The sequence below is a fragment of the Eschrichtius robustus genome, chromosome 5 (genome assembly GCF_028021215.1).
Source record: "Eschrichtius robustus isolate mEscRob2 chromosome 5, mEscRob2.pri, whole genome shotgun sequence".
In the NCBI taxonomy this organism is placed as follows: Eukaryota; Metazoa; Chordata; class Mammalia; order Artiodactyla; family Eschrichtiidae; genus Eschrichtius; species Eschrichtius robustus.
Genome location: NC_090828.1, coordinates 21,464,389 through 21,490,652, shown reverse-complemented (window position 1 = coordinate 21,490,652; position 26,264 = coordinate 21,464,389). Strand labels below are relative to the sequence as shown.

Genomic DNA, 26,264 nt, shown 5'->3' with positions numbered 1-26,264 from the left:
CAATAACCAAGATATGGAAAAAACCTAAGTGCCCATCGATGATGATGAATGGATAAAGATGTGGTATACATATACAATGGAATACTCCTTAGCCATAAAAAGATGGAAATCCTGCCATTTGCGACAACATGGATGGGCCTTGTTGTGCACCCTTCCTCCGTCAGCTCATTCACAGGGCATGGCTCTGTGGTGGGTAGGAGGTGTGCCTGTTTATCCTGGCACGTTCCAGGAGCATCTGGGAACCACAGTCAGTGAGAGACCTGGACTTGTGAAAGGTCGAGATAAGCTGATTCTTCATTTGAAGTTTATCTTCTTTATTAAAAAAAAGTTTCTTTTAACTTTGTCCTACTAACCTGTGTTAGGGTTAGAACAGTGGTTCTCAGCCAAGAGTGATTTTGTTCCCCAGGGGACATTGCCACTGTCCAGAGATTCTGGGTGGTTGCAGCAGGCGGCGTGCTACTGCCTCCTAGTGGGTGCAGGGCCCCACAACAAAGGGTGCTGCTGCTGAGACGCCCTGGGCCAAAAGAATTTAAACCAGTCAGAGCCTTCACTAAGGCGGAGGATACTGGCTTAAGTTGTGTAGAACTTTATTCAGCTGGAATGAATCCTAATGATCTCCCAGCTGAGTTTTTATTTCTTAAAACTGAAAGCTTAACAAGGAAGCCTGATAGATAAAACAGAGAAAGGTGATGGTTCTCACTTGATGGGCAGCGGGAGTGGCAAATTGGGGTTACCCATGCCCACGGGACTTGGAAGAACCCTCAGGACCTCAAGGAACAGAACCTGAAAAATACTGATCTAGTCCCAACTCCTTATTTTATATATGAAGAAACTTAGGGCTGAGACGTAAAATGATGTGTCTGAGATCTCATAGTAAGTCACTGGCCAGGAATCCAGTTATTGGACTGACCCCCAGTCCTCCATTCTTTTTACTCCATATTAAGAGCACAGAGGGGAAAGAGGATTTCTTCCCATGGCTTCGGAATATTGTTTCTCACGGGATTCCAGGATGCTGAGCTATGTCTACACAATCATTTGATACAAAATCTATGGGGGAGAAAGCATCATGTTAGCACTTGTTTTCCTTATAGCTGCCTAATCTAGCCTTCTTTTTTGTTGTTGACATTTATTGATTTTTTCCATCGTAGCATCACAGATGCTCAAAGCTTAGTGATCTGGTCATTTTCTAGATGCAGTCTAGAGATGTGAAGTTGACTTTCTCAGTGTCTCACAACAAGTTCATGTCTAGCTGAACTGCCTAGAGCCCAGACCCTGGACTCATACTATAGTCGTCTCCAAGCCTCCGCCTTAGAATGCCACCAGCCGCATGTACATAAAGAAAAGAAGCTCATGCTCCCTCTCTTTCAAAAGAGATCTCCAAAACCTTGTGAACGATTATAAGATAAAATTTAAGAATCATTTCTTGGGAACAATTTTCTCTTAACTGCTGGCCGCTGTTGGACCCCATGACCTTTTTCTTTGCTCTTTTCCACTTTCCTTTTCTGCCTTAAATCTCTAGTGTAATTGTTCTGTATGTTAGTATGAGAAAAGCGATAATTAAAATATCACAGTGTTACCTTATTTTTGTTTAGAGCTTGATACTTTTAAGATACAATTTAAAATTTTTTTTGAGGTGGAACATACAGTAAATGCACAAATCTTAAATGTGTACACTGATAAATCCTTACATGCTCATATATCTGAGTACCCACCACCCAGATCAAAATAAAGAGCATTTCCAACACCTCAGAAGGCTCCCTGATGACATGTCACTTGAGAGTCATTTTGCCTGTCTTAACCTTCACATAATTGGAATCATGCCTTTTATGATTCATCCATGATGTTAAAATTGTTCATTCTTTATTATAGCTAGGTAGTATTCACTTTTATGGCTGTACCACAATTTATTCATCCATTCTCCTAATGATGGACATTTGATTGTTTCCAAACTTCGGGAATTGTGAATAAAAATGCTGTGGGTATTCTTATACCTAATACCTTATACCTACCTAATTTGGTAGACATGTATTGGGTGTATTCCTAGGAATTGGAACATAAAATCTACAGTACCACAAAGCATTTTTGTATACTTTATTTTACCTGAGAAGCAATACAACCCCATGAAATAGATAGGGTCAGTAGTAGTATTCCCATCTTATTTTTGAGGAAGACTAGTTGTAGAGAGGCCAGGTGGCTTGCCCAGGGTTACTGAGGAATGGGCAGTGCTTAGGTTATGGTTCTTTCCTCCACACTAGTTTGCAGGATTTCTCTGCTGCACTGTATTGCCTTTATAGCATGAAAATAGCATTAATGAAACCTAAGTGTGTGTCATTTTAGACAAAATACATGCCAGCAGATTTTCATTCTTCCTGATGCTTTTGTGTATCTGGATTATGGGTGATTCTTTGGAATCACCTTATGGTGTTGGAATAAGCCCAGTGGAGGCCATGTGTTTTCAATTTGGGGATTGGTAAGGGTCTGAGGACAAGCTGATTTTTAGTTTTTAGTCTTATGGAGGAATAGGACTGGAAACTTCTACATAGAGGTTATTGATGCAGTTTCTCTGCTTGTGGCCAGGATTGTATTTCGGTGTACCTGAGAAGTAGTAGTTTATCCATTTCATAAAGATCTCCAAGTAAGGAGGGTCTTTCTTGGTAACCCCAAGTAAATGATGGTGGTTTGAGGATGGAGGACTGTGTCACACAACTCTTCTTTCTGTTTATTCTCTGCTTTTTCAGCATATTGCAGAGAGAAAGAACATAAGACAAGTCAAGAGTTGACTTGTGCTCCTTTCGGCTGCGTTCAGAGAACCTGTTGCTTTTATTGAGAAAACAGGCCAGTCCTTATCTCTAGCTTCCCTGTCACTGCACAGCCTGGAAATTACTTGTAGTTAAAAACTCTGACGGTAAGGAGTGATATGTGTAAGAGATCAGCCTCGCCTGGGGCTTTGGGGAGGATAATGGATGGCAGCCCAGCTTTTAGCTGTAATTTGCTTGAGCAGAAATGTGAAGCAGATCTGTCAGGAAATCAGTTGCAGATGTTTAGCACTTGATGGAAATGGAAGTTTGTTTGCTGCCGTGTCTTTCTTCCTAGGAGCTTGGCCTCATCTCAGAGACATGCCATTTGTGTTTAATGGTATATACCGTGGTCATACTGTGCAGACAGTCCTATCTTCATTTATCCTGTAATTACAGTGTGAAAGGGGCTTTTGCAGGTGAGGAGGGAATGGGAATTAGAGCTTTTAGAGGCTGTGTGCCAAAAAACATTAGGAATTTTCTAGATTCATCAATAAATACCTACCATGTGTCAGGTTTCTAAGGGATGATAAAAGATATAGTGGACTACAGAAACACTGAGACCATGGAGCTTGTGTTTGAAGGTGCCGGTCGTCTGTAGCCCCCCAGAGGTGTATGGTAAGACACAGCTCTACCTTTTATTCACTCCTCATCGGCTGGATCAGTCTTTGTCCTTTGCGCTGGTATTCTTGCTGCAGGGAGAACCATGTGGAGGTTAATGATCGTGAGTAGGAGAGGAGAGGAACAAAATAAAAATTTCTTTTTTAATATTGATAATAATTAGAATCATAAGTAAAGGTTAATTTGGGAATCTAAGAGCAGGGTTTAAGCTTTAGATGTAAACCATATGCAAATACAGTATGAATTTCTTATTCATGTATCTCTATGTGGCCCTCAGACATCTTTATTAAAAATCAACCAGAATAAATATAATTAATGATATGGGTGCCGTGTTACAGTTCTGTTCCAGGCTGTGCGCCCACTGCTAGCATTTTCTGTCCCCTAAACCGTAGGTGCCCAGCGCTGAACACAGCCCAGTTCAGGGTCAACAGAGGGCTGTGGAAAGATTTATAAATGTCCTTAGAAGAAGATAAATTCCTTAATCTCTCAGTCAAAAGTGAAGTTAATGAATGATGAGATGGTTTTGACTGAGGAGGAAAAAGTCCAGGAGGGATGTTGAGTCAAAAACAAACTGTCAGGGACTTCCCTGGCGGTGCAGTGGTTAAGAATCCGCCTGCCAATGCAGGGGACACGGGTTCGAGCCCTGGGCCAAGAAGATCCCACATGCCGCGGAGCAACTAAGCCCGTGCGCCACAACTACTGAGCCTGCGCTCTAGAGCCTGTGAGCCACGACTACTGAAGCCCACACGCCTAGAGCCTGTGCTCCGCAACAAAAGAAGCCAGCGCAATGAGAAGCCCGCGCACCGCAACGAAGAGTATCCCCTATTCGCCGCAGCTAGAGAAAGCCCACGCACAGCAACGAAGGCCCAACACAGCCAAAAATAAATTAATTGAAACAAAACAAACAAAAAAACCTGTCATGGCGATGTCCAAGGTGCTAACAAGGCCTATTTATAGATCTCAGGTTTCCGAGGCCTCCATTATGTCCATTGTACCATAGAAATCACAGGGATATATAGGGAAAGCAGTTCTTGCCATGCTTTCATGTCGAGAAAGTGAGGAAAGTGCGTGTGAGTACACCTTTCCCTCTTGGGTGGAGCTACTACAGGAGCAAGTGGGCCGAAAGGCTCACTCACCGCCTGCACGTTCCATGTACACGGACCCTGAGGGATGTTTGCCAGGAGCGGCGTGCCTCACCTCCCACCTCCCCTTTTAAATACACTCAACTCCTTCAGCCTTGTCTCTGCCACCATGTTATGTACTTATGCTACAAGAAGATCCACTCTGGTGTGAGGATGGATAAGTAGTTCATAGAAACTAGCTCTTAGGTGCAGTTACCACATACCTTAAAGGATAAGAGTCCCCACTGCTATCTCTTGGAGGGACAGGAGGGAGCGCAGGAATGTTCAGATAGTCTTCAAGGGCACTCACTACCCTTTTAAAATCTGAGTTGCATTCCTAGATCCTTGCAAACTTCAATTCAGGGCCCTTGCTTTTCTACGTATCTGCCTTTTAGAAGTTCCAAGTCTAGAACCCTGACGCTAAGCAGAAGTGCACACTAGAAGTTTTCTCAGCCACCTTCCTGTTTTCAAACAATTTCTAACAGAAATTTAAAGATTGCCAGACAAAGAATTGAACAGTCTCCCAAGCTCACCCATTTTTGTGTTTCACATCTCTAAAAGAAGTCCTTCCTTTTACCTTTTTTGTCCTCAGTGGAATTGAGGAATAGATGGTTATAATCTTTAAGTCCAGACACTTGATTCTTAATGCTTTCTTCAAAAGAGGCAGAGACATACTGGTTTGGGGTGTTTGGTTCTTTTCTGAACCCTCATGAGCCCACATACCCCCTGTGGAAGCAGAAATGGGAATATCTGCTGTCCTCGGTGCCTGATGTAGGGCCCTCCACATGCTCACTGCCTTGGCGAGCCGTGTCGTTTCCTCCCTCTTGTCAAGAACTTTCTCTGTGACTAGTTAGTGGACTATTCAACCTCAAAATTGGTCCTCTCATCCAGAGCCAAATGAAGGAGCGTACGTCAAGATGATGTTTCTTTTGGGCCATTTGCATGCGTTCCTCCATTAAAGGAGGCAAAAACGTCCTTTTGGTATTGTGCCTGACTTCTATTCACAGTTTCTGGCCCCCAAAGAAAATCCAGATGAAGACACAGCAGCTGTATGTGAGGAAGGTGGTGACGTGGATGATTTGGTAAGTACTTTTAATATATAGCAGGTGTTCTAACGCTTGATCAATTTACATTCCCACCAACAGTGCAGGAGGATTCCCTTTTCACCACACCCTTTCCAGCATTTATTGTTTCTAGATTTTTTGATAATAGCCATTCTGACGGGCGTGAGGTGATACCTCACTGTAGTTTTGATTTGCATTTCTTTAATAATTAATGATGTTGAACATCTTTTCATGCACCTCTTGGCCATCTGTATGTCTTCCTTGGTGAAATGTCTATTTAGGTCTTCCACCCATTTTTTAATTGGAGTGTTTTCTTTTTTGATATTGAGCTCCATGAGCTGTTTGTATACTTCGTAGATTATCCTTTGTCTGTTGTTTCACTTGTAAATATTTTCTCCTATTCTGAGAGTTGTCCTTTTGTCTTGTTTATGGTTTCCTTTGCTGTGCAAAAGCTTTTAAGTTTAATTAAGTCCCATTTGTTTATTTTTGTTTTTATTTCCGTTACTGTAGGAGGTGGGTCAAAAAGGATCTTGCTGTGGTTTATGTCAAAGAGTGTTTTTCCTATGTTTCCCTTTAAGAGTTTTATAGTGTCTGGTCTTACATTTAGGTCTTTAATCCATTTAGAGTTTATTTTTGTGTATGGTGTTAGGGAGTGTTCTAATTTCATTTTTTTACATGTAGCTGTCCAGTTTTCCCAGCACCACTTATTGAAGAAGCTGTCTTTTCTCCATTGTATGTTCTTGCCTCCTTTGTTGTAAATTAGGTGATCATGTGTGCATGGGTTTATCTCTGGGCTTTCTACCCTGTACCATTGATCTATATTTCTGTTTTTGTGCCAGTACCATACTGTCTTGATTACTGTAACTTTGTGGTATAGTTTGAAGTCGGGGAGCCTGATTCCTCCAACTCCGTTTTTCTTTCTCAAGATTACTTTGGCTATTCGGGGTCTTTTGTGTTTCCATACGAATTGTAAAATTTTTTGTTCTAATTCTGTGAAGAATGCCATTAGTAGTTTGATAGGGATTGCATTGAATCTGTAGAGTGCTTTGGGTAGTATAGTCATTTTCACAATATTGATTCTTCCAATCCAAGAACATGGTATATTTCTCCATCTGTTTATGTCGTCTTTGATTTCTTTCATCAGTATTTTATAATTTTCTGAGTACAAGTGTTTTAGGCAGGTTTATTCCTAGGTATTTTATTCTTTTTGTTGTGACGGTAAATGGGATTGTTTCCTTAATTTCTCTTTCTGATTTTTCGTTATTGGTGTATAGGAATGCCAGAGATTTCTGTGCATTAATTTTGTATCCTGCAACCTTACCAAATTCATTGATTAGTTCTAGTAGTTTTCTGGTGGCATCTTTAGGATTTTCTATGTGTAGTATCATGTCATCAGCAAACAGTGACAGTTTACTTCTTTTCCAATTTGTATTCCTTTTTTTTCTTTTTCTTCTCTGATTGCCGTGGCTAGGACTTCCAAAACTATGTTGAGTAAGAGTGGCGAGAGTGGACATCCCTGTCTTGTACCTGTTCTTAGTGGAAACGCTTTCAGTTTTTCACCATTGAGTATGATGCTTGCTGTGGGTTTGTCATATATGGCCTTTATTATGTTGAGGTAGTTTCCCTCTATGCCTATTTTCTGGAGAGTTTTTATCATAAATGTGTGTTGAATTTTGTCAAACGCTTTTTCTGCATCTATTGAGATGATCATATGGTTTTTATTCCTTAATTTGTTAATATGGTGTATCACATTGATTGATTTGCGTATATTGAAGAATCCTTGCATCCCTGGGATAAATCCCACTTGGTCATGGTGTATGATCCTTTTAATATGTTGTTGAATTCTGTTTGCTAGTGTTTTGTTCAGGATTTTTGCATCTATGTTCATCAGTGATATTGGTCTATAATTTTCTTTTTTTTTGTGATATCTTTGTCTGGTGTTGGTATCAGGGTGATGGTGGCTTTGTAGAATGAATTTGAGAGTGTTTCTCCCTCTGCAATTTTTTGGAAGAGTTTGAGAAGGATTGATGTTAGCTCTTCTCTAAATATTTGATAGAATTTGCCTGTGAAGCCATCTGGTCCCGGACTTTTGTTTGTTGGAAGATTTTTAATTATGGTTTCAATTTCATTACTTGGGATAGGTCTGTTTATATTTTTTAATTCATCCTGGTTCCGTCTTGGAAAATTGTACCTTTCTAAGGATTTGTCCATTTCTTCGTGGTTGTCCATTTTATTGGCATATAGCTGTTTGTAGTAGTCTCTTATAATCCTTTGTATTTCTGCAGTGTCAGTTTTGATTTCTCCTTTTTTGTTTCTAATTTTATTGATTTATGTCTTCTCCCTTTTTTTCTTGATGAATCTGCCTAAGGGTTTATCAATTTTGTTTATCTTCTCAAAGAACCAGCTTTTAGTTTTACTGATCTTAGCTATTGTTTTCTTCATTTCTATTTCATTTATTTCTGCTCTGATTTTTATGATTTCTTTCCTTCTACTGACTTTGGGTTTTCTTTGCTCTTCTTTCTCTAGTTGTTTTAAGTGTAGGGTTAGATTGTTTATTTGAGATTTTTCTTGTTTCTTGAGGTGAGATTGAATTGCTATAAACTTCCCTCTTAGAACTGCTTTTGCTGCGCCCATAGGTTTTGGGTCGTCATGTTTTCATTGTCATTTGTTTCTAGGTATTTTTTGATTTCTTCTTTGATTTCTTCAGTGATCTCTTGGTTATTTAGTAGTGCACTGTTTAGCCTCCATGTATTTGTGTTTTTCACAGTTTTTTTCCTGTAATTGATTTCCAGTCTCATAGCGTTGTGTTCAGAAAAGAAGCTTGATAGGATTTCATTTTTCTTAAATTTTCCATGGCTTGATTTGTGACCCAAGATGTGATCTATCCTGGAGAATGTTCCATGTGCACTCGAGAAGAAAGTGTATTCTGCCACTTTTGGGTGGAATGTCCTATAAATATCAATTAAATCTATCTGGTCTGTTGTATCATTTAAAGCTTGTGTTTCCTTATTTATTTTCTGTTTGGATAATCTGTCCATTGATGTAAGTGGCGTGTTAAAGCCCCCTACTATGATTGTGTTACTGTCGATTTCTCCTTTCATGGTTGTTAGCATTTGCCTTATGTACTGTGGTGCTCCTATGTTGGGTGCATAAACATTTATAATTGTTATATCTTCTTCTTGGATTGATCCTTTGATCATTATGTAGTGTCCTTCCTTATCTCTTGTAACAGTCTTTATTTTAAAGTCTATTTTATCGGATATGAGTATTGCTACTCCAGCTTTCTTTTGATTTCCATTTATATGGAATATCTTTTTCCATCCCTTCACCTTCAGTCTGTATGTGTCCCTAGGTCTGAAGTGCGTCTCCTGTAGACAGCATGTATGTGGGTCTTTTTTTTGTATCCATTCAGCCAGTCTGTGTCTTTTGGTTGGGGCATTTAACCCATTTACATTCAAGGTTATTATCAATATGTATGTTCCTATTACCATTTTCTTAATTGTTTTGGGTTTGTTTTTGTGGGTCTTTTTCGTCTCTTGTGTTTCCTGCCTAGATAAGTTTCTTTAGCATTTGTTGTAAAGCTGGTTTGGTGGTGCTGAATTCTCTTAGCTTTTGCTTGTCTGAAAAGCTTTTGATTTCTCCATCGAATCTGAAGGAGATCCTTTCTGGGTAGAGTAATCTGGGTTGTAGGTTTTTCTCTTTCATCACTTTAAGTGTATCCTACCACTCCCTCTGGCCTGCAGAGTTTCTGCTGAAAAATCAGCTGGTAACCTTATGGGAATTCCTTTGTATGTTATTTTTTTGTTTTTCCCTTGCTGCTTTTAATATTTTTTCTTTGAATTTAATTTTTGTTAGTTTGATTAATATGTGTCTTGGTGTGTTTTTCCTAGGGTTTATCCTATATGGGACTCTCTGTTCTTCCTGAACTTGGGTGACTGTTTCCTTTCCCCTTAGGGAAGTTTTCAACTATAATCTCTTCAAATATTTTCACAAACCCTTTCTTTTTGTTTTCTTCTTCTGGGGCCCCTATGATTCGAATGTTGGTGCGTTTACTGTTGTCCCAGAGGTCTCTGAGATTGTCTTCAATTCTTTTTCATCCTTTTCTCTTTATTCTGCTCCTCGACAGTTATTTCCACCATTTTGTTTTCCAGCTCACATATTTGTGTTTTAATTTCTAACACACCAGCAGCTCTCTACACTATTATTTATTGCCATTATACTTGTAATCAGATAAGTAATTTCATAATGGATGTTCCTGTGCTCTATGGTTTTTTTAAGTTTATTGTTCATTCAGTTTAATCCTCTCATTGAAGGACTAAAAAAGAGCTGGGGAAGGCTATTCCTTTAGCAGCAAAATGTCATAATTTACTGAAATTGCTCTCAACCAAAATAAGCAATACAATATGCAATTTGTGTGGGTTGACAAATAAAAACAGTTTTTAAAAAGCCTAATTCTTAAATGTTCTCAGTTAACTTTATGTAAACAAAATAGGCTGATAGGTATTTGGGGATTTCTGGATCTTATCACACTGTGTCTGGATGCCTGGGAGGCTGTGTAGGGTATTGGTTTTTGTATCCATCTTTCATGTGTGGAAACTTCCTGCCTTTAAGCCTCACATGACAGCAGTCCAGTAAAAACTTTCAGCCGTTTTGTGGAGAAGTTCTTAGGATTGAAATGAAGAGATACTTAGAATTTAACTCCTAAAATAGTTAGCAGTGAGTAAGTGTGCAAGTCCGTGCATGCCACCAACGAAGAGAACCATTGTCACTATGGTTCTCTCCCCAGAGAAGCAGTGTTCTGGAGTTGGCCTGCTTCCTTTCTAAATTTGTTGTTCCTGTTTACAGCTGGACTTGATATAGCTCATGGATGTGTGGGGAATCTACAAGAGTTGCTATCACTGTGGTGCTGAGAGTTCTATACAGAACAACCTGGAGGAGGTCATTCAAGTAGAACCGGAAGCTCTGGAGATGGTCCCTACAGATTATACAGAAGTGAAAAACCTAATTCCCTGTGGAATGAATACAAACATATGTAAGGGATAATTTAGACCCCATACAAGTTAATAAAGAGTCATTATTTTCTGATCGGTGTATTATTTTGTGGTCTTATTGATCTCAGTGTATTACGCACGTGCTTTGAAGTTACTGGAAAATGAATTTCATCCCGACCTGGTATACTGTTGAGGATTGCAGGCCTCATGAAATTATCTCATCTAGAATGATGGCATGGTCACTGGTGAGTTTCTCAATACTCCCCATGAAATTATCTCATCTAGAATGATGGCATGGTCACTGGTGAGTTTCTTAATACTCCCCATGAAATTATCTCATCTAGAATGATGGCATGGTCACTGGTGAGTTTCTCAGTACTCCCCATGAGGTCTAGTCCACTGTCTGATCCTCTAACAGCATCACAGCTTATTCTGATCAAATGGTGGCATTCGTTTCTTACCAACAGAAAGCTGGCTTTGGAAAATCATGGCCAGCTTTTTTTTTTTTTTTTTTTTAAGCATTTTAGTCATCACATTACTTTGGCTGTACAACAGGGTGGGAGGGGGAGCACCATTTCCCTGTGTACCCATTTTAAGCAGAGTTACGATGATGTGCTCATGAAGAAAAGATGCTATTTTGGCCCAGCCTCTGACATATCAGTGAACCCTAAAACAAAAACAAGCAAACAAAAACACAATAACTGAGAGATTCATCACCAGTTGTTAGGATTCTATCATTTCATTACACTCTACTTGCAGGTCTCAGAAAGTTTGGTTGTGTTAAAAACACTTCTTCCTTAATTTCCCCATCTTTCCCAGCTCTACCCAAGTCTCCTTTCCTATATCTCTGGATGATGTTTCCTTTCCTATAATAAGAAAATAAGAAACCCTTATTTCTTTTCCTATCCTCATTTCTGCCCCAAATTCTAACTTCTCCTTCCTTGGTGTCACAAACTTCATGGTACCCAGTCTCCCATATCCTCAGCAGCCCCATAAATAGTCATTGATTCACTTTATTTTGCAAACATTAATATTAAAGGCATCAGTGATTCATTCCTCCTGTGGACTGCTGCTCATTACTAATTGCGAAAGAATTCTTCAGTATTGTGCTGAGAATTAAAAACCCTCTGTGCTTTGATTGAAAATGGAACTCCGTGAAGAGAGAGGGGAGTTGTTTACTCTGGGCCTTTAGGACGTCCCATTATACTATGTATACTTCAATCAATCTTGACATACAGTTTGCCCATTTAAAGCAACCCCAGTGAAGGATATCATATCTTACTGTCCAGTTGGATAGTTGAGGCCCAGGGGAGCTTTGTGACTTGGACAAAACGGAGACATTTGTCAGAATCAAGAGGGCAAACTTTGTTCTCTAAATGCTTCGTTATTCACCTCGGATCCTCCTGGCAGCGTGAATCAGTTCAATGCGTGTGGCCTCATAAGCATCCCTTGTCTTCGACAGTTTGGGGAATTCTTTCTTGGACACATCAGTCCTTCTGTTAAACCAGGAAAAGTTTGCATCAGGTTAGTCCTTTGTGATACTTTTTGATTTCTGTTATAACACCGTGGGATTATTTGTGCTTCCCCTAACCCCACTTTTACCTAAATTATCTTAATACCCAAAAGAAGAAGCAAGTTTAACAGGCTAGGGAGAGAAAGGACTAAATTAGCCATGTAATTTCTGAATCTGTTTCATGTAGGCAGAGTATCCGTGCTGTGTGGACTTGTTCAGAACCTACTGTTTTGAGTAGGGGCATCATGTTTTAGATGAACACACCAAGGTCCCATTTCCCTGAAGTGAGATGTGCAGATCCGTAGAACTTCTAGGTGTTGTGCCTGCCATGGCCCCAGAGAGCAGCATGCAAGATGTCATCGTCAGTCAGCCGCAGGCTAGTCCCCGGAAGGCCACTCGTCCCACAGATGGTAGGCTTGTGTGGGAATTGGAAGTTGCTATCGGGCCTGGCGCCTTTGGACCTCTGTGTCACTAACATTCACTGACTTGTAGAGGCGGTAGAGATAAAGGAGGGGACTCCCCCCTACCAGTCACCACCCAAATGTGCTGCCCCCCATTAAAAGCCACTGTCTCAAATGTTGGAGTTTGGTCCTTTGCCAATTAATATATGTGTAAAACTTAGAATCTTGAAAAATTCCTTGGAAAGCCATGTTGGGGATAGGCAGTGTTTCACCTAGTCCAGCTTGGTTTTTGAAAGTAAATGAACACATATATACTTCGATGTTGAATATGCACAGTGCTAATAACTGGGTTTGCAACTCATTTTGATTCAGACAACACTATAACGCAGTCCACTATCTCCCACTGGCCTCAGTGTATTCTTCTCCCAGGTATTCTAGGTTCAGAACACAAGCTGGTAGCTCAGTCAGAGTAGAGGCCGTGAGGGGACGCGGTGTGGGTGAGGAAAGGACGCTAGGCTCGCCCGGATCCTGGATTCGTGTTCTCCCTCTGCAGCTCAATCTGTGGCCTTTTCAAGATGCTGCACATATTACCTGCCTTCCAGGCTTATTGAGGAAGAGCATGCTCGTGAAAGTACTTTGTAAACTATAAAATGCTTTACATGAATAAAACATGATGGTATTATGAAAACTCAAAGTAGAAGGCATGGGCAGAACTTTTTAATAGGTGTGCCTTCTGTCTTTATTTCCATCTTATTTCTTGCAGAACCTTGAGTGTTCCAGTCTCTGTGTGATCAAGGTAGGGTGTTAGGACCCGGGGTAGGTTTTTAATAGTTTCAATAAGGTGACCACGCATCCCAGTTTACTTAGGAGTTGTTGTCCTGGCATAATTAACAGTGTCCGCTTTCACTCTCAGAAGTGTCCTCCTAATATGGATTATGGATTATATGGTCCCCCTGGGTTTTGATCATATTAAATTAGTATCAAAACCAGGGCCCAAGGAATGGACATACCCTGTCCTGCGAACCACTCCTCTCCTGTTAGTGCCCTGCTGGAGCTAAATACACAGCAAACAGCGAAATGGAAATCAGGGGCAGCTGGGTTGTAGCTCATGGCATAGGTTTGTAGCCTGCCTCCTGCATCCAGATCTTGCCACCAACTGGCTGCCAAGCCTGGGGCAGAGCAAGAGCATCGTGTTGGGCCTTCTCAGAAAGAGTAGGGCCAGACTGGCAGCCTGGAGGAGAGAAGAAATGCATGTGAAGTTTAATGTACTTATAATCTATCAGGGGTTTTAATGACCCCTAATAAATAAGGTCGAGTCACCAATCACATTGGTAAGTCTTCCTCCCTGCAGCAGGCAGGATGGCCTGGGAGAAGGCAGGACCTTCTCACTCAAAGGGGGTTCACAGCTGGCTTTGTAGGAGCTGCTTGAATAAGGGGAGCAGGTGCTGCCCGGGGTGTAGAGGAAACAGCCCCAGACACATGCCCCTTTCCCAACCTCACGTTTACATGCCCCAGGCCCATGGCCTTTGCACTGCAGCATGTGGGGTGGGTGAGGACCCTGACGGGGGGTCTGACAGACCTGGGAGGAGTCCTCGACTATCATGTCTTAGCTTGGGTGAGTCTCTGAATTTCTCTAAGCCCCTCACGGAGTGATTGTTAGGATTAGTGAGCACATAGCGTGAGGGCAGGATGGGGAGAGGGGTGTAGGAGGAAAAGGACATCATCACGGGGAAGCTTGAGGAACAACCAAAGTGGTGGTAGGGTGTTCTGGGTAATTACCAGCCTCCCTATGGATACATGTTGTGTTGTAAATGAGGGCAGAGTTTTAGAGATCGAGGAGGGTGAGGAGAAAAGAGTGGTCCCGCAGCTGGCACGGAGGGGAAATTTGGGAGTAGGGAAGCACAGGCATCTGTGGGGCATGTTATTCTTAGTTTTTTCCTGTGTGGGGTGTGAGTCTTCACATCCCCACTAAATATTCAGTGAAATCTCTATTTCTCACTAGTGTGTTTAGAGTTGGTTATTTTAGAGGATGCATATAACTGTGATGAACTCTGACCTGCATCAAGGAGAGCAAGGGTGAAATAGGCTGCCCATGGAGAGTCCAGTCATCTCTGGATTACATGTGTACCTTACTGCTGAAACCTGAAATCAGTCAAATGTGAGTAACAGTGAACTCTACTCCTTAGGTCACAATATAGGCCCCCATGCCTCCAAGCTGTGATTTCATGGCCAAACCCAAACATCTGTGTAACAATTCCCCTTCCAGAAGTTAAGAACGAAAATGAACTCTATTCTTGAAAGTAACAGCAAGCAGATAACAGCTTGACCAGGACAGCACAAAAGGCAGTGTCTGTGATACCTTTGTCATTGCTCCTAATTTAAAAATTGCATTCCAAGCTGTTGGGCTTGAATTTGATCAAATGAGGGAAATTGAGACCAGATCCAACACACCATCGAAGATGCAGATGCATGCCACGTGGCCACATGGCTTTGTTGTGTATTTCACAGGATGCTATGTCTGTCCATAGTGTTAAGACTGTGCCCTGCTGAGGGGTCTCCAGCGATTTTGAAAACAGGAAAGAGATTCCTCTCCCTATTCTGGTGGTCCACCCACTTGGATTAGAAACAGTCCTGCCCAGAGAGGCAGAAGGAAGGGCATGGTGAACCTCTGGCAAATCCAATCTTAAGTAATGTGTGTGTGCGTGGTTTTTCTCTGTCTCTGCCCTAGCAAGAAAAAGTTGAAAAATATGTCCATTTCTTACTAGTTTGCATTGATAGAAGTTGGCAGAGGATGGGGGTTAAAGGAAGTTATAAGGCATTTCTGATGCCAGGTGGTATAATACCCTAGTCCCACCTGGGAATGTATGATAGGGGTTGGCAGAATCCAGCAGAAGCTATCCTAAGTCTGATGTGTCATTTCTGCAGCTTTAGCAGCACCCAAGAACCCTGTTTGTCAACACCGAGTTCCTGTCTGCATCCCAATGTTTGCCAGATGAGGTGAACAGAATAGAATGTACTCACCTCTGAGAAGATTAGAGTCTATCTTGGACCAGACATGAAGCTGAGGCACGAGCCCTATGCAAAGTAATACGGAAATACCAGTCCCCTCCTAACTTTTTTTTTTACTAAAGGAGAAATATCATCCAAAACTAACGTATCTGTGGCTTGAGTGTTTCACAAGTGGATGGAACTGAGGCACTTAGATGCAAGCTCTACCTGCCTCTGCCTGAGGGCTGCGGGGCGTGGGCAGTGGGAGAAGGCAGGCCATTCCAAATGCCACACTTGCTGGTCTTCAAAGGCAATGGTAGAGATATGGGACTCAAAAAAGGAAAAGGGGGCTGGAGTTCTTGGTATTCTTCAAAGTAATCTTGGGAAGCAGCATGCTTGTTTCAGTCATTCATTTAAAGCAAACCAGCTGCATTGTTTTGATCATTATTCACAAGGTTTGACCAGAGGTGACTTTTCGCTGTTTCCAAACATCAAGTGCACTCAAAATGTGTAGACCACTGCAGAAATCCAAAAGGATGAATTATAGGTTCCAAAGACAATTTGAGAAAAAGTTTTACTCAGTGGCAGCATAAATATATTTTGGCATAAACAGCTGAAGTATTCATTTCAAAGGAACCTTGTTCTCTAAGCAGCAGGAGGCTTGCTAAGGCTTGTGATTATTTAAACGGATCTATGGACTTGTCCCTGGAGATAAAGACTCAGCCTCCCATCCTTCCCTCCATGTGATACGAGCAAACGAGAGGCAGTGGGAAGGGTGATGTGAACTCTGGAGAACCCAAGAAACCAGATGGGCCCAGCAGTCCATCATGGGACCTTTTCAAGTGTAGTATTTCTTCACATCTAAATGCCATTAATTATGTTAAGAAATGGAGAAAAGCCAGTGGCCATTTTAGTTTGCATCCTAATCTTTTTAATGTTAAAATGCTACAAAATATGTGGGAGTGATGAAATAAAGTGCCTACCTCTTGCTCCCCTCACTGGTGTCACGGCAGGGATGTGAATTTTGCAGTCAGAATAGTCAGGAGAACTTTAGCCTGTGAACAATGGGAACACCAGCTAACACTGGCTGAAACAAAACAAGCCTGTATTCTCTCCACGTGCAAGAAGTGCAGCATAGGCAGCTGCCCGTGATTCCGTGGCCCAGTAATGTCGTGGGGAAGACCAGTTCTTTTGCCTTTTCCTCATCTTGTTCCCATTCAAAGCAGCAAAAAAGGTAGACAGGGCAGCACCAGCTGTGGCTGCCTCTTTATAAGGAAAGACGGGGGTGGTGCTAAGGCAGCCGACTTCTTTGGGCGAAACTGTGTCACATGTCCAATTCTCGCTGCAAGGGCACCTGGGAGGTAAGAGCATCTGTACTGTTTCAGGCATCCTAACTGGAGACAGGTTAGGATGTCAGGTCAGGAGACAGGTCAGGGAGAAGGGGGCAGAAAATGGATGTTGGGTTCGCCAACTGGCCGCCTGTCACCGGTTCCTTCACGTACTGGCTGTAAACTCAGAGAAGTTGCCTCCCCGTCTAAACTTCCCTTTTGCTCTGCATATGGTAATTGGTGGGTTTGTCTGAGATTTCAAATCAGTTAATTGAAGTAACACTTGCAACAGAGTGAACCAGTAAGTGTTGGTAAACTCCAGTCCCCCGGGCCTCCTGCTCACCATCCTGCATCTTGTGTCACAGCCCGAGACTCTGCAGATGTCTCCGGGTGGAGCCGGGACGGTTCCTGCTGTCTGCCCAGGGCCTACCGTGGAGGCATGCCGTGTCCCTCCCGCGCCTGTTTACTCTCTACACCGGAGCCTCGGGCAGTGCTCTGAGGAGGTGCAGCCCCTCTCTCACCATGACCACTGGCCCAAGCTTGGCAGCTGCGGGAGATCGAGGGCCAGGGAGGAAGGAGTGCAGACGTGAATCCAGGGCTTCAGTCGTCTGCAGAGTCTGTGCCGCTTGGTGATTCCACAGCTCCTTTTTCATTCCTCCTCTCTCCGCAGAAGGCTGCTTTTTAATTTCCACCAAATATCATGAATAAGAGCCCAACCTAGGATCAGACTGCCTACATTTCCGATCCTGCCTCAATCATTACCTGGCTGTGTGACCATGGCCCACTTAACCAGTCTCAGCCTGTTGATGCAGCTGTCAGACAAGGCTTACGTCCACCATGCCTAGCTTCCAGGGTTGTCAGGATGAATGAGGACGACCCAGATAAAATGCTTGGCACGTAGTAAGTGCACAGTAATACTTCCCATTACTATCGGCCCCTCCACTTCGGTATTTCTTCCTCCACCCCACCAGCGTCTGTCTGGCTTTAGAATGCCCTGCTCTGCCTGCTTCGAACGGACACCCGTAACCCTCCGTGGATTAGCTGACAGGAACAACGCTTGGAGGGACAACTCCATCTCCGCCCTTACCTTGCTCTGTGTCCCGGATTGCGTCACTCCAACAGGCCCTCTGATTTCTCCTGCAAAACGGACACCTGCCTCTGAGGGATGGTGAAGCAGAAGATGAAGAATGGGAAGCTCTCTAAGAGAAAAGGACTCGAGGGCATTGTGAGTTCTGGCTGGGCGGGGACGTGTGTGCACGTGCATCCTCAGCAGGCAGGTCACATCGCAAGGCGTCACTTCACCTGCCTCCTTTGTTTAAAGCCTTCCCTCCAAAAAATCTACAAACAGTAAATGCTGGAGAGGGTGTGGAGAAAAGGGAACCCCTTACACTGTTGGTGGGAATGTAAATTGATACAGCCACTATGGAGAACAGTATGGATGTTCCTTAAAAAACTGAAAATAGAACTACCATATGATCCAGCAATCCCACTACTGGACATATAGCCTGAGAAAACCGTAATTCAAAAAGATACATACAACCCAATGTTCATAGCAGCACTATTTACAATAGCCAGGACATGGAAGCAACCTAAATGTCCATCGACAGATGAATGGAAGCAACCTAAATGTCCATCGACAGATGAATGAATAAAGAAGATGTGGCACATATATACAATGGAATTACTCAGCCATAAAGAGAAACAAAATTGAGTTATTTGTAGTGAGGTGGATGGACCTAGAATCTGCCATACAGAGTGAAGTAAGTCAGAAAGAGAAAAACAAATACCGTATGCTAACACTTATATATGGAATCTAAAAAAAATGGTTCTGATGAACCTAAGGGCAGGACAGGAATAAAGACACAGACGTAGAGAATGGACTTGAGGACACGGGGTGGGGGTAGGGTAAGCTGGGATGAAATGAGAGAGTAGCATTGACATATATACACTACCAAATGTAAAATAGATAGCTAGTGGGAAGCAGCTGCATTGCACAGGGAGATCAGCTCTGTGCTTTGTGACCACCTAGAGCGGTGGGATGGGGAGGGTGGGAGGGAGACACAAGAGGGAGGGGGTATGAGGATATGTGTATAATCATAGCTGACTCACTTTGTTATACAGCAGAAACTAACACAACATTGTAAAGCAATTATACTCCAATAAAGATGTTACAAAAAAAAAAAAGCTTTCCCTCCCCTTTTTCCAACTCCCTGAGCCCTGATCCTCCAACAGCGCCAGGGTTAGATGCCTTTTATGGGCTATGATGATCAGTAGAGATGAAACCTAATAGAGGTTTAATCACCACTCATAAACTGCCGTGCACCCACCGGCAAAGGGACGCAGGGGTGTGCACGATAGCTGAGAGAAGTCAGAAGGTTCAGGGCTGAAGGCTATAGTGTGTGTGTGTGTGTGAGTGTGTGTGTGTGTGTGTGTGTGTGTGTGATGGTAGAAAGGCAAAAATCATCCCTTGACTTTATGTGCATAATATATGTGTGCACACAGATTCAAACCCTATAGCACGTACCTACACACGTATACTCACATGTTTGTTACACACGCAGGGCATAATCCTTTACCCAGTGTGCACCCAGACATGCACACGTTCCCTTGCTGGGCCACCATACTCACTTCTGAGGGCAGCGTCTCATAAGGAACCAGTCGTAATGGGTTAGGAGCCCACCTTACCCAGCAGGACCTCATCTGAAGTAATTACATCAGCAACAACCCTATTTCCAAAGGAGGTCACGTTCTGGGGGTGAAGACTTCAGCATAGCTTTCATGGGGACACAATTCAACCAATAGCGGCCACTGAGATTATTATGTCTGCAGAGAATAAACGTGTAGAGTTAGAAGAGGAGAGGCGTGGTACGGAGAGGAGGTGGGTTGAGTTGGACACACACACACACACACACACACACACGCATGAGCAGGCCTCTGGGGAGTGTGATTTTATATCTTCAGGTACCTAGAACAGCACCAGAAATATAGAAGGGATGCAGTAATTTTAGTCCCCTTCTTTCTATAAATGTAAAAATGAGTGTGTGTGTGTGTGTGTGTGTGTGTGTGTGGTGTCTTCGCTCGATGAGGAGGTGATGAACATTTGTCTATCTTGTGTGAGGGTAAAGGGTCAGAGTGAACTGTGAAGAGAGAGTCTGTGTGTCTGTATTTATTGATAATATAAATGTGAAACAAACTGCAAAGTGTTCCCTAGGTGTTAGCTGTTGTTATTGCTAAGTATGTGTCTTTGTAACCTTTTATTCATGAATTCTTCTTTGTTATGAGGACAGAGACCACGTGGTCAGTGTCTTATTTGGCCCAGGCATGTGGCCCTACCACACGCTTGCTCTTATGGACGTATGTGGGACACGGGGCTCTTATCCAACTGCAAGGCTGGTGGGAAAGGGTGCCTCTTTCCAGCTACCCCACAAGCAGGTCCCACTGCCCACCCATTCCCTGACATGTGCCCTGGGTTCCCTGTTTACAAAATTCAATTTAATAAGCATACACTGAGCGCCAGCTGTACGCAAAACACTGCTGGGCACTCCAGAAGATTAGAACGGGAGAACACATTGCTGGTCCTCCAGAAGTTCACAGATAGCCAGAATCCACAAGGTGAGAAAGGCTATAAAAGGGACCAAAAAAGGGCTTCAGACACTGAAGGAGAGATTGATTTCAGTCTTGGTAACTGGGGACACTTTCTGGAGTTGGTGGCATTTAAGACGGACCATGAGTGGAACAGGAATCTGATGGGAGAGGGGCAGGATGCTCAAATAGAGGACACAGCAGAGTTCAGGCCAGGCTGAGAAAAGCGTAAGTAGTTTGGCTTGGCTGGAGGGTGAGGCGCACTATGGAAAGTGGCGAGCAGTCAGACTGCAAAGACAGGTCAGGGCAGTTATCGTGAGAAGAACCGTAGTTTTCAAAGGAAAAATACAATCAGATGGGCACTTCAGGGTTATGCTGGCAGAGAGGACGGACAGGATGCAGGGACAGCCATTGGGAGGTTGGTGGAAACAGCCTCTGAAAGAGAATGAGGATGGAAACCAGGGCGTCCCCCGAGGGAGTGGAGAGGAGGGACGGCCCAGAGCCCGACCCCACTGACAGCCGTTTAGTGGTGGGAATCTGTCTCCCCTCCCGCTGGGGTCCTGAGATTCCTGGAAAATCGGAGCCCACTGTCAAGGGCATGTGTCTGTCTGCCCACTTCGGCCCACTTGTCAGGCTGAGTTATCTCGTCCCCCAGCCTCTTCCCTCTCGTCCTCTCAGAGCAAGCCACCAGCTGCTCATGCCCCACTGTGACACACCTGTCCTTCTCCCTCCTGCCTCAGCCTTGTCCCTCTCTGACCTTTCCTCCCTTTTCAGAAAAGTGCTTCCAACTGGGCACCTCCCGTTTTCCGCAGCCTCTTGCAAAGCTCTTGTCTGTGTCACTTTGCCTGTGCTCCGTGCAGCAGGAAATCCTGTGGAGAAGAATAAGTATAGGCTGCAGGTATGCCAGCCTCTCTTCGCGCCCCTGCACCTCTGTCCTGTCCGGCTCCAGGCTCCTGTCCCCGGGGACCCACACTTTGTGAGAAGTGAGGCAAGAATCACAGACGCTGCTCATTGAGAGGCTTCAGGCAGGGCTACCCACCCCTGCTCCTGGTGCAGTGCTTCCGAACTTTGCTCTACCTGAGAATCACCAGAGGAGCTTTAAAAACTCCTGCCACCCGGGCCCCAGGCCCTGCCGATTGAATCACAATGCAGGCACCAGGCATCGCTAGTGTTTAAAGATCCCTCGCTGATTCCACATGTGGCCAAGTTTGGGCACCATCTCCTGGCGTCTCCCTCTTCCTCTTGGCAGTATTTCGCTCTAGACATGGGCTAGGGACACTGGCAGAAAGGCTGTCTGGTCACTCCTTCCCGCGTGGCTTGGAGGCATTTGATCTCCATGCATCTCAGGTCTACCAGGGACAAAGTAGGGATTCTTCTTTGTCTCTTTCCCTCCTCACTCTCCCCTTTCTCTTTTCTCCCTTTCTCCTACCAAATCAAATCCTAGTCAGTGAGCAAGAGAATCCTCCCTACTGCACAGAATGAAACAATAATCCCCCGAAGAAGCACAGGGAAGAATGTTCACGTCTTGTCGCTGCCTCTTCTATTCTGACTTCTTTAGGTTCATACGACAAAAGGAAGCTGAATCTCCCCCAGAACCAGCCTCTGCCTCAGTTAATACTCCCTTCTTCCATTCCCCCAGCAATGGTTTTTATTTGCTTATTTGTTTTTTAAACATTAGAACCCTTTCCTCAAATGAAAGCCTGTACAGAAGCTTAACATGTATGGCAGACAAAGGTAGGGCTGGTCCGGTCGAGAAGACTTGGGGGGTGGCCTGGCGGGGTAGCTCAGGCCCACCCCCAGGTAGTCTGGTAGCCTCGGAGTGGCGGGGAGCGCACTGGGCTGGGAGGGGGGCCCCCGGGCTGGGGCCGGCTCCACACGTCTGTAGTCTCTGTTTACTCCAGTTTCCTTATTTGTAAATTCAGAGTGTGGGCAGGTGAGGGCTTCCCGGCTCTGTTCATACACACTTGAACCAGAGGGGCTCCTTCTCTGTTTTCCTTATTGGGAGTCCCGGTAAGATACTGTTTCATCAGAGGGTTCCATGACTTTAAAAAGTTCAAAAACACTGGACTACATGAAGGCTTGAAGGACACTTCTTAGTCTATTTTCACTCATATTTTCCACGAGCATTTATGGAGTACTTACCGTGTGCCAGGCACTGTTCTAGACACGTCAGTAAACAGACATCCAAGACAGCATGTCCACATGCTCAGGGCGCAGGCACTGGGGCTTTGAGACAAGGTGATAGAAGCTCCCCTGTTGAAGTTCAAATCTTTTATCACAGGAAATTTTCCTGATTGTCATCACATTTCCATACAATGAGTCAAGAAAGATTTTCCAAATGGACATGTAAAAGAAACAGATACAGAGAGGTGGGGACTTTTCCTTACAGTCCCACGGTGAATGTGTGGGGAAAGCAGAAATTGAACTCTTAAGCCAACTGAGTCAGTGTCCCACAAGGTGACCCCAATTTCCTGCCCGTCCTCTCTCTTAGCCGTACTTGTTAGGTACTCAGCCTGACACCCACCCCAACTCATCTCCCAGCCACCTCGACATCAGTACCAGAATCACAAACACCTACTAGAAGCAACCAAGTATACACATGGGTTAATTCAAGGTCATACCTGATTCCAGGACATCTGTATCTTCATCCTTCTTCATTCTTCTTTCCTGAGAGTATGCGAGTCTCACATGACAAGCTGTCCAGAGGAGGAAGAGCTCTGCTTGGGCCTGAGGCCTTTCCTAGCAGCCTTGCTTCATACACAGCTTGCAGGACAAAGAGAGAGAGAGAACGATGAAACAATCTCCACGTGGAGACGGAAGTGGGAGGAGTTCACTGTGCCTGAGCACAGGGGTCAAGAAAAGAGAGGGGGAAACTCTCTCAAACCCCAACACTCCCTGCTCCTGGGAGGAGTAGAAGAACGCTTCTGTAAGGAAATCGGACTTAGGGGATAACCCCACTTGGGGTATTTGAGGATCTCGTTCATCATTCTTCCTCTGCTTAATTAGAGTGGGCTTCACAGGGAAGGAGACTCTGCAGGGAACACAGAGGAGAGGAAGGCAAAGGGACCAGCCCACGAAGACCCTGCTCTCTGTCTCTGGCGTCGTTCTCTCTAGGATCCATCAGAAATGATGGGCTGGAAGAGGCTCCAATTAATTGCTTTCCGGCCCCGAGATGGCACCTCCATTGCCAGTCAAAGTTTTAATTAATCATGCCAGCAGATGGGCTGTCATGGGCCCCAGCAGCCAGGGTAATGAACTCATTTATTATCAGCCTCCATCAGTGGGAGGCCGTCCAGGCTTCTGGGAAAAGAATAGAGGCTCCTGACACCAAAGCCCAGGATACATTCAGTTTGGGGAAAATCTCTGGAAATGCTTTGGTTTCAGACCACTCACTGGCCCTTAACAAGAGGGGGAAGGTGTAACATGGAAGGGACCTTGACAACATGGCACTTCAGATGATGCCAGAGGCTGGCCTGGCCCTCTGGTACCCCCTGCACCTGACTCGTGAAATGAAGGTGACACCATGGCAGGTATCCTTAAGCAGGAGCACATCAAGATGCTTTGGCACACCAGCGCTCAGAGGTCCAGGCTCATGCCCTGTGGGCGAGTTGCTGGATTTTACATCCTGGGCTGGCTCGTTCATTCTCCCCAGTACCCACACCATGACCAGTGTTTAATAAATGTTGTTGAATTAATGGAAAAATGGATAAATGAATACATAAATGTGGGGTGCCCAGCGTGGAAGCTACCACTATTTTTTAAAAAGAGGTTTATTGAGCCCAGTGAGGTCTGAGGTTCTAAGCAGCACCTGACATAGGAGCCTGGATCTTATCATAGACATGGTTCTTGCTTTGGGGGGGGTCACAGTATACCGCCGGCAGGACTGGGACAGACAGAACACATAACAAGTGTGGCCAGAAAGTGCTCAGACAGTGTCACAGCCAGAAGGGACAGTAAGAATACCTGGTCCGTCCCCTCCTTGGCTGAGGAGGCTGAGGACCAGCAGAGGGGACTCGACTAAGGTCACTCGCCTAGTTGGTGGCACAGCGGGGCCTGGAACCCAAGTCTCCTGAGTCCTACCCCTATTCTCTCAGTGTCTCCAGGCCACCTGAAATTCCTTCTACCACCTGCTCGCCTGGGTCACTCACAGCGGCCTGCCCTGTGTCCGGCTGACCCTGGCCCCCTGCTGTGCTTGTCCTGCCCTTTGGGTTGGCATTTGTGTTTTCTTCTACAGAATCCCTCCTTTCTCTCTCTGTAGTTTGTATGGAGTGGGGGGGGGGGGACAACACTTTGCCCAGTACCCACACCTCCTGCTGTAGCCTGAACTCCGAGGGAGTGATTAGGCTGGAGCCAGGCCGCCCATCTTCATGTGTGTCCACAGTTGGGAACAGGCCTGGGCCTCCCCACCTGTGAAAAGGGTCAAGGTGTCTGCTGTGCCCCGTGGTACACATCCCCCTCTTTGTTGAGCGGTGAACAGAGTAAACAGGGCTGCTCTATTGGGCCTGTTTCCATGTATCGTCATGACTATCTCCTGGTGTAGAAAAAAGATGAAGTGCACTTAGTCCCTGCTGTGAAATCAGAAACTCTAAAAGAAGTAAGTCTCTCCCAGAGCTGGCGCTCTGTGGCCATGGTACTACGAGAGGAAACAGTAACGGTTTTCCTCGGCCTACTATGCGCCAGTCAGATTTAATGGTACAGTGGGCGACCTGCTGAGAACTTACTTGGTTCGTGTTTTGTCAGAATGACAGCAATCACTTCCATGGCACTAGCTGTGCCAGGTGCCGAGACAAGCACCCTACATACTTCAGTACATGTTCCCATTTGGGAAGGTGAGGCCTAGGGAGACCAAGTCACATGTCCAAGCTCACGTAAGTAGTGAGTGGTGAAAGCCAGATTTAGATTTAGGTAGTCTGGCTCCCAAATCTGGGCTCTTAGTCACTTTACCACATGCTCTCCTGAGAAAGACAACCCAGTGAGCCATGTTTGATGTTTCCCCAACTCCTAGCAAAAGAGAAATGAACACCTGAGGTTTTAAATTCAGCCTCCCCAGAAGCATGTTCACATGCTCAAACCCTATTGTTGGGAAAACAAAATGAATGCTTAGTGTTTCAAAGGCTTTTCAGAACTGGAAAGAAGCTTACAGCTTGCAGGTTCTACAGGGCCGGATGCCTGACTCTGCCCCAGTGCAGTGCTTCCAGAGAGGAGAACAGCTGTGCGTAGGGCTGAAGGAGGGACCCTGAGAGCTGGGCAGGTGTTGCAAGGTGCCAGGTGAGGAAGAGTTAAGCTGCTGCCCTTAGACAACACACAGCCTGTCTGTGTGCGGTCTGTCTCGTAGAGACATGAGCACAGAGAGATCACTGTCTCCACAGTTAAAAACGATGGCAAACGTGTGATGATAAGCGAAAATTTTAATCTTCTTTTGTGCCAGGGACGGTAGGGGGTGGTGAGGACCGTTGGCAATGGTAGCAAATGCCTCCTCTAAAGGAACCCACCCAGAAGTAGCCATGGGGGTATAGGGACTGAGGGTCATCATACTTGGGTTTTGTGGGGTTTTTTGAGAGAAGCTCTATATTTTTCTGTGAAATATCCTGATTTTTTAATGTGGGCTCCAAAGTCTGAGATTTTCACTTCACTTGCTGCCCCTGGGTTGTGGCTTGAGGAATGCACTGTGGAGGGCGGAGTCTTGTGGTGTTACCTCAGGTCAACTTCATCGCGAACCAACAGCTCCAGCTGGGAGAGGCCCAGCGCTCTACATGGCCCTGCGTGACACATGGGACAGTGGCAGGTGGCTGCGGAGCCCCTTTGAGGACTCTGTAAGTCCCAGGGACAGGGAGGATCCCAAAAGGGTGACACTGAATTC

The 26,264-nt window shown here is 44.6% G+C and overlaps 1 protein-coding gene across 1 annotated transcript in view; it reads left to right on the top strand.

Annotated features, from left to right (window-relative positions):
* The window catches only part of XRCC5 (X-ray repair cross complementing 5), a 103,763-nt gene extending 93,077 nt beyond the window's left edge, over nt 1-10,686 (top strand). Inside the window, exons 20-21 of the mRNA XM_068544506.1 lie at nt 5,545-5,619; nt 10,447-10,686. Coding sequence (XP_068400607.1) covers nt 5,545-5,619; nt 10,447-10,461 — 90 coding nt within the window. The 3' untranslated portion in view covers nt 10,462-10,686. The remainder of the gene's footprint in view (nt 1-5,544; nt 5,620-10,446) is intronic.
* Nucleotides 10,687-26,264: the final 15,578 nt, after the last annotated feature.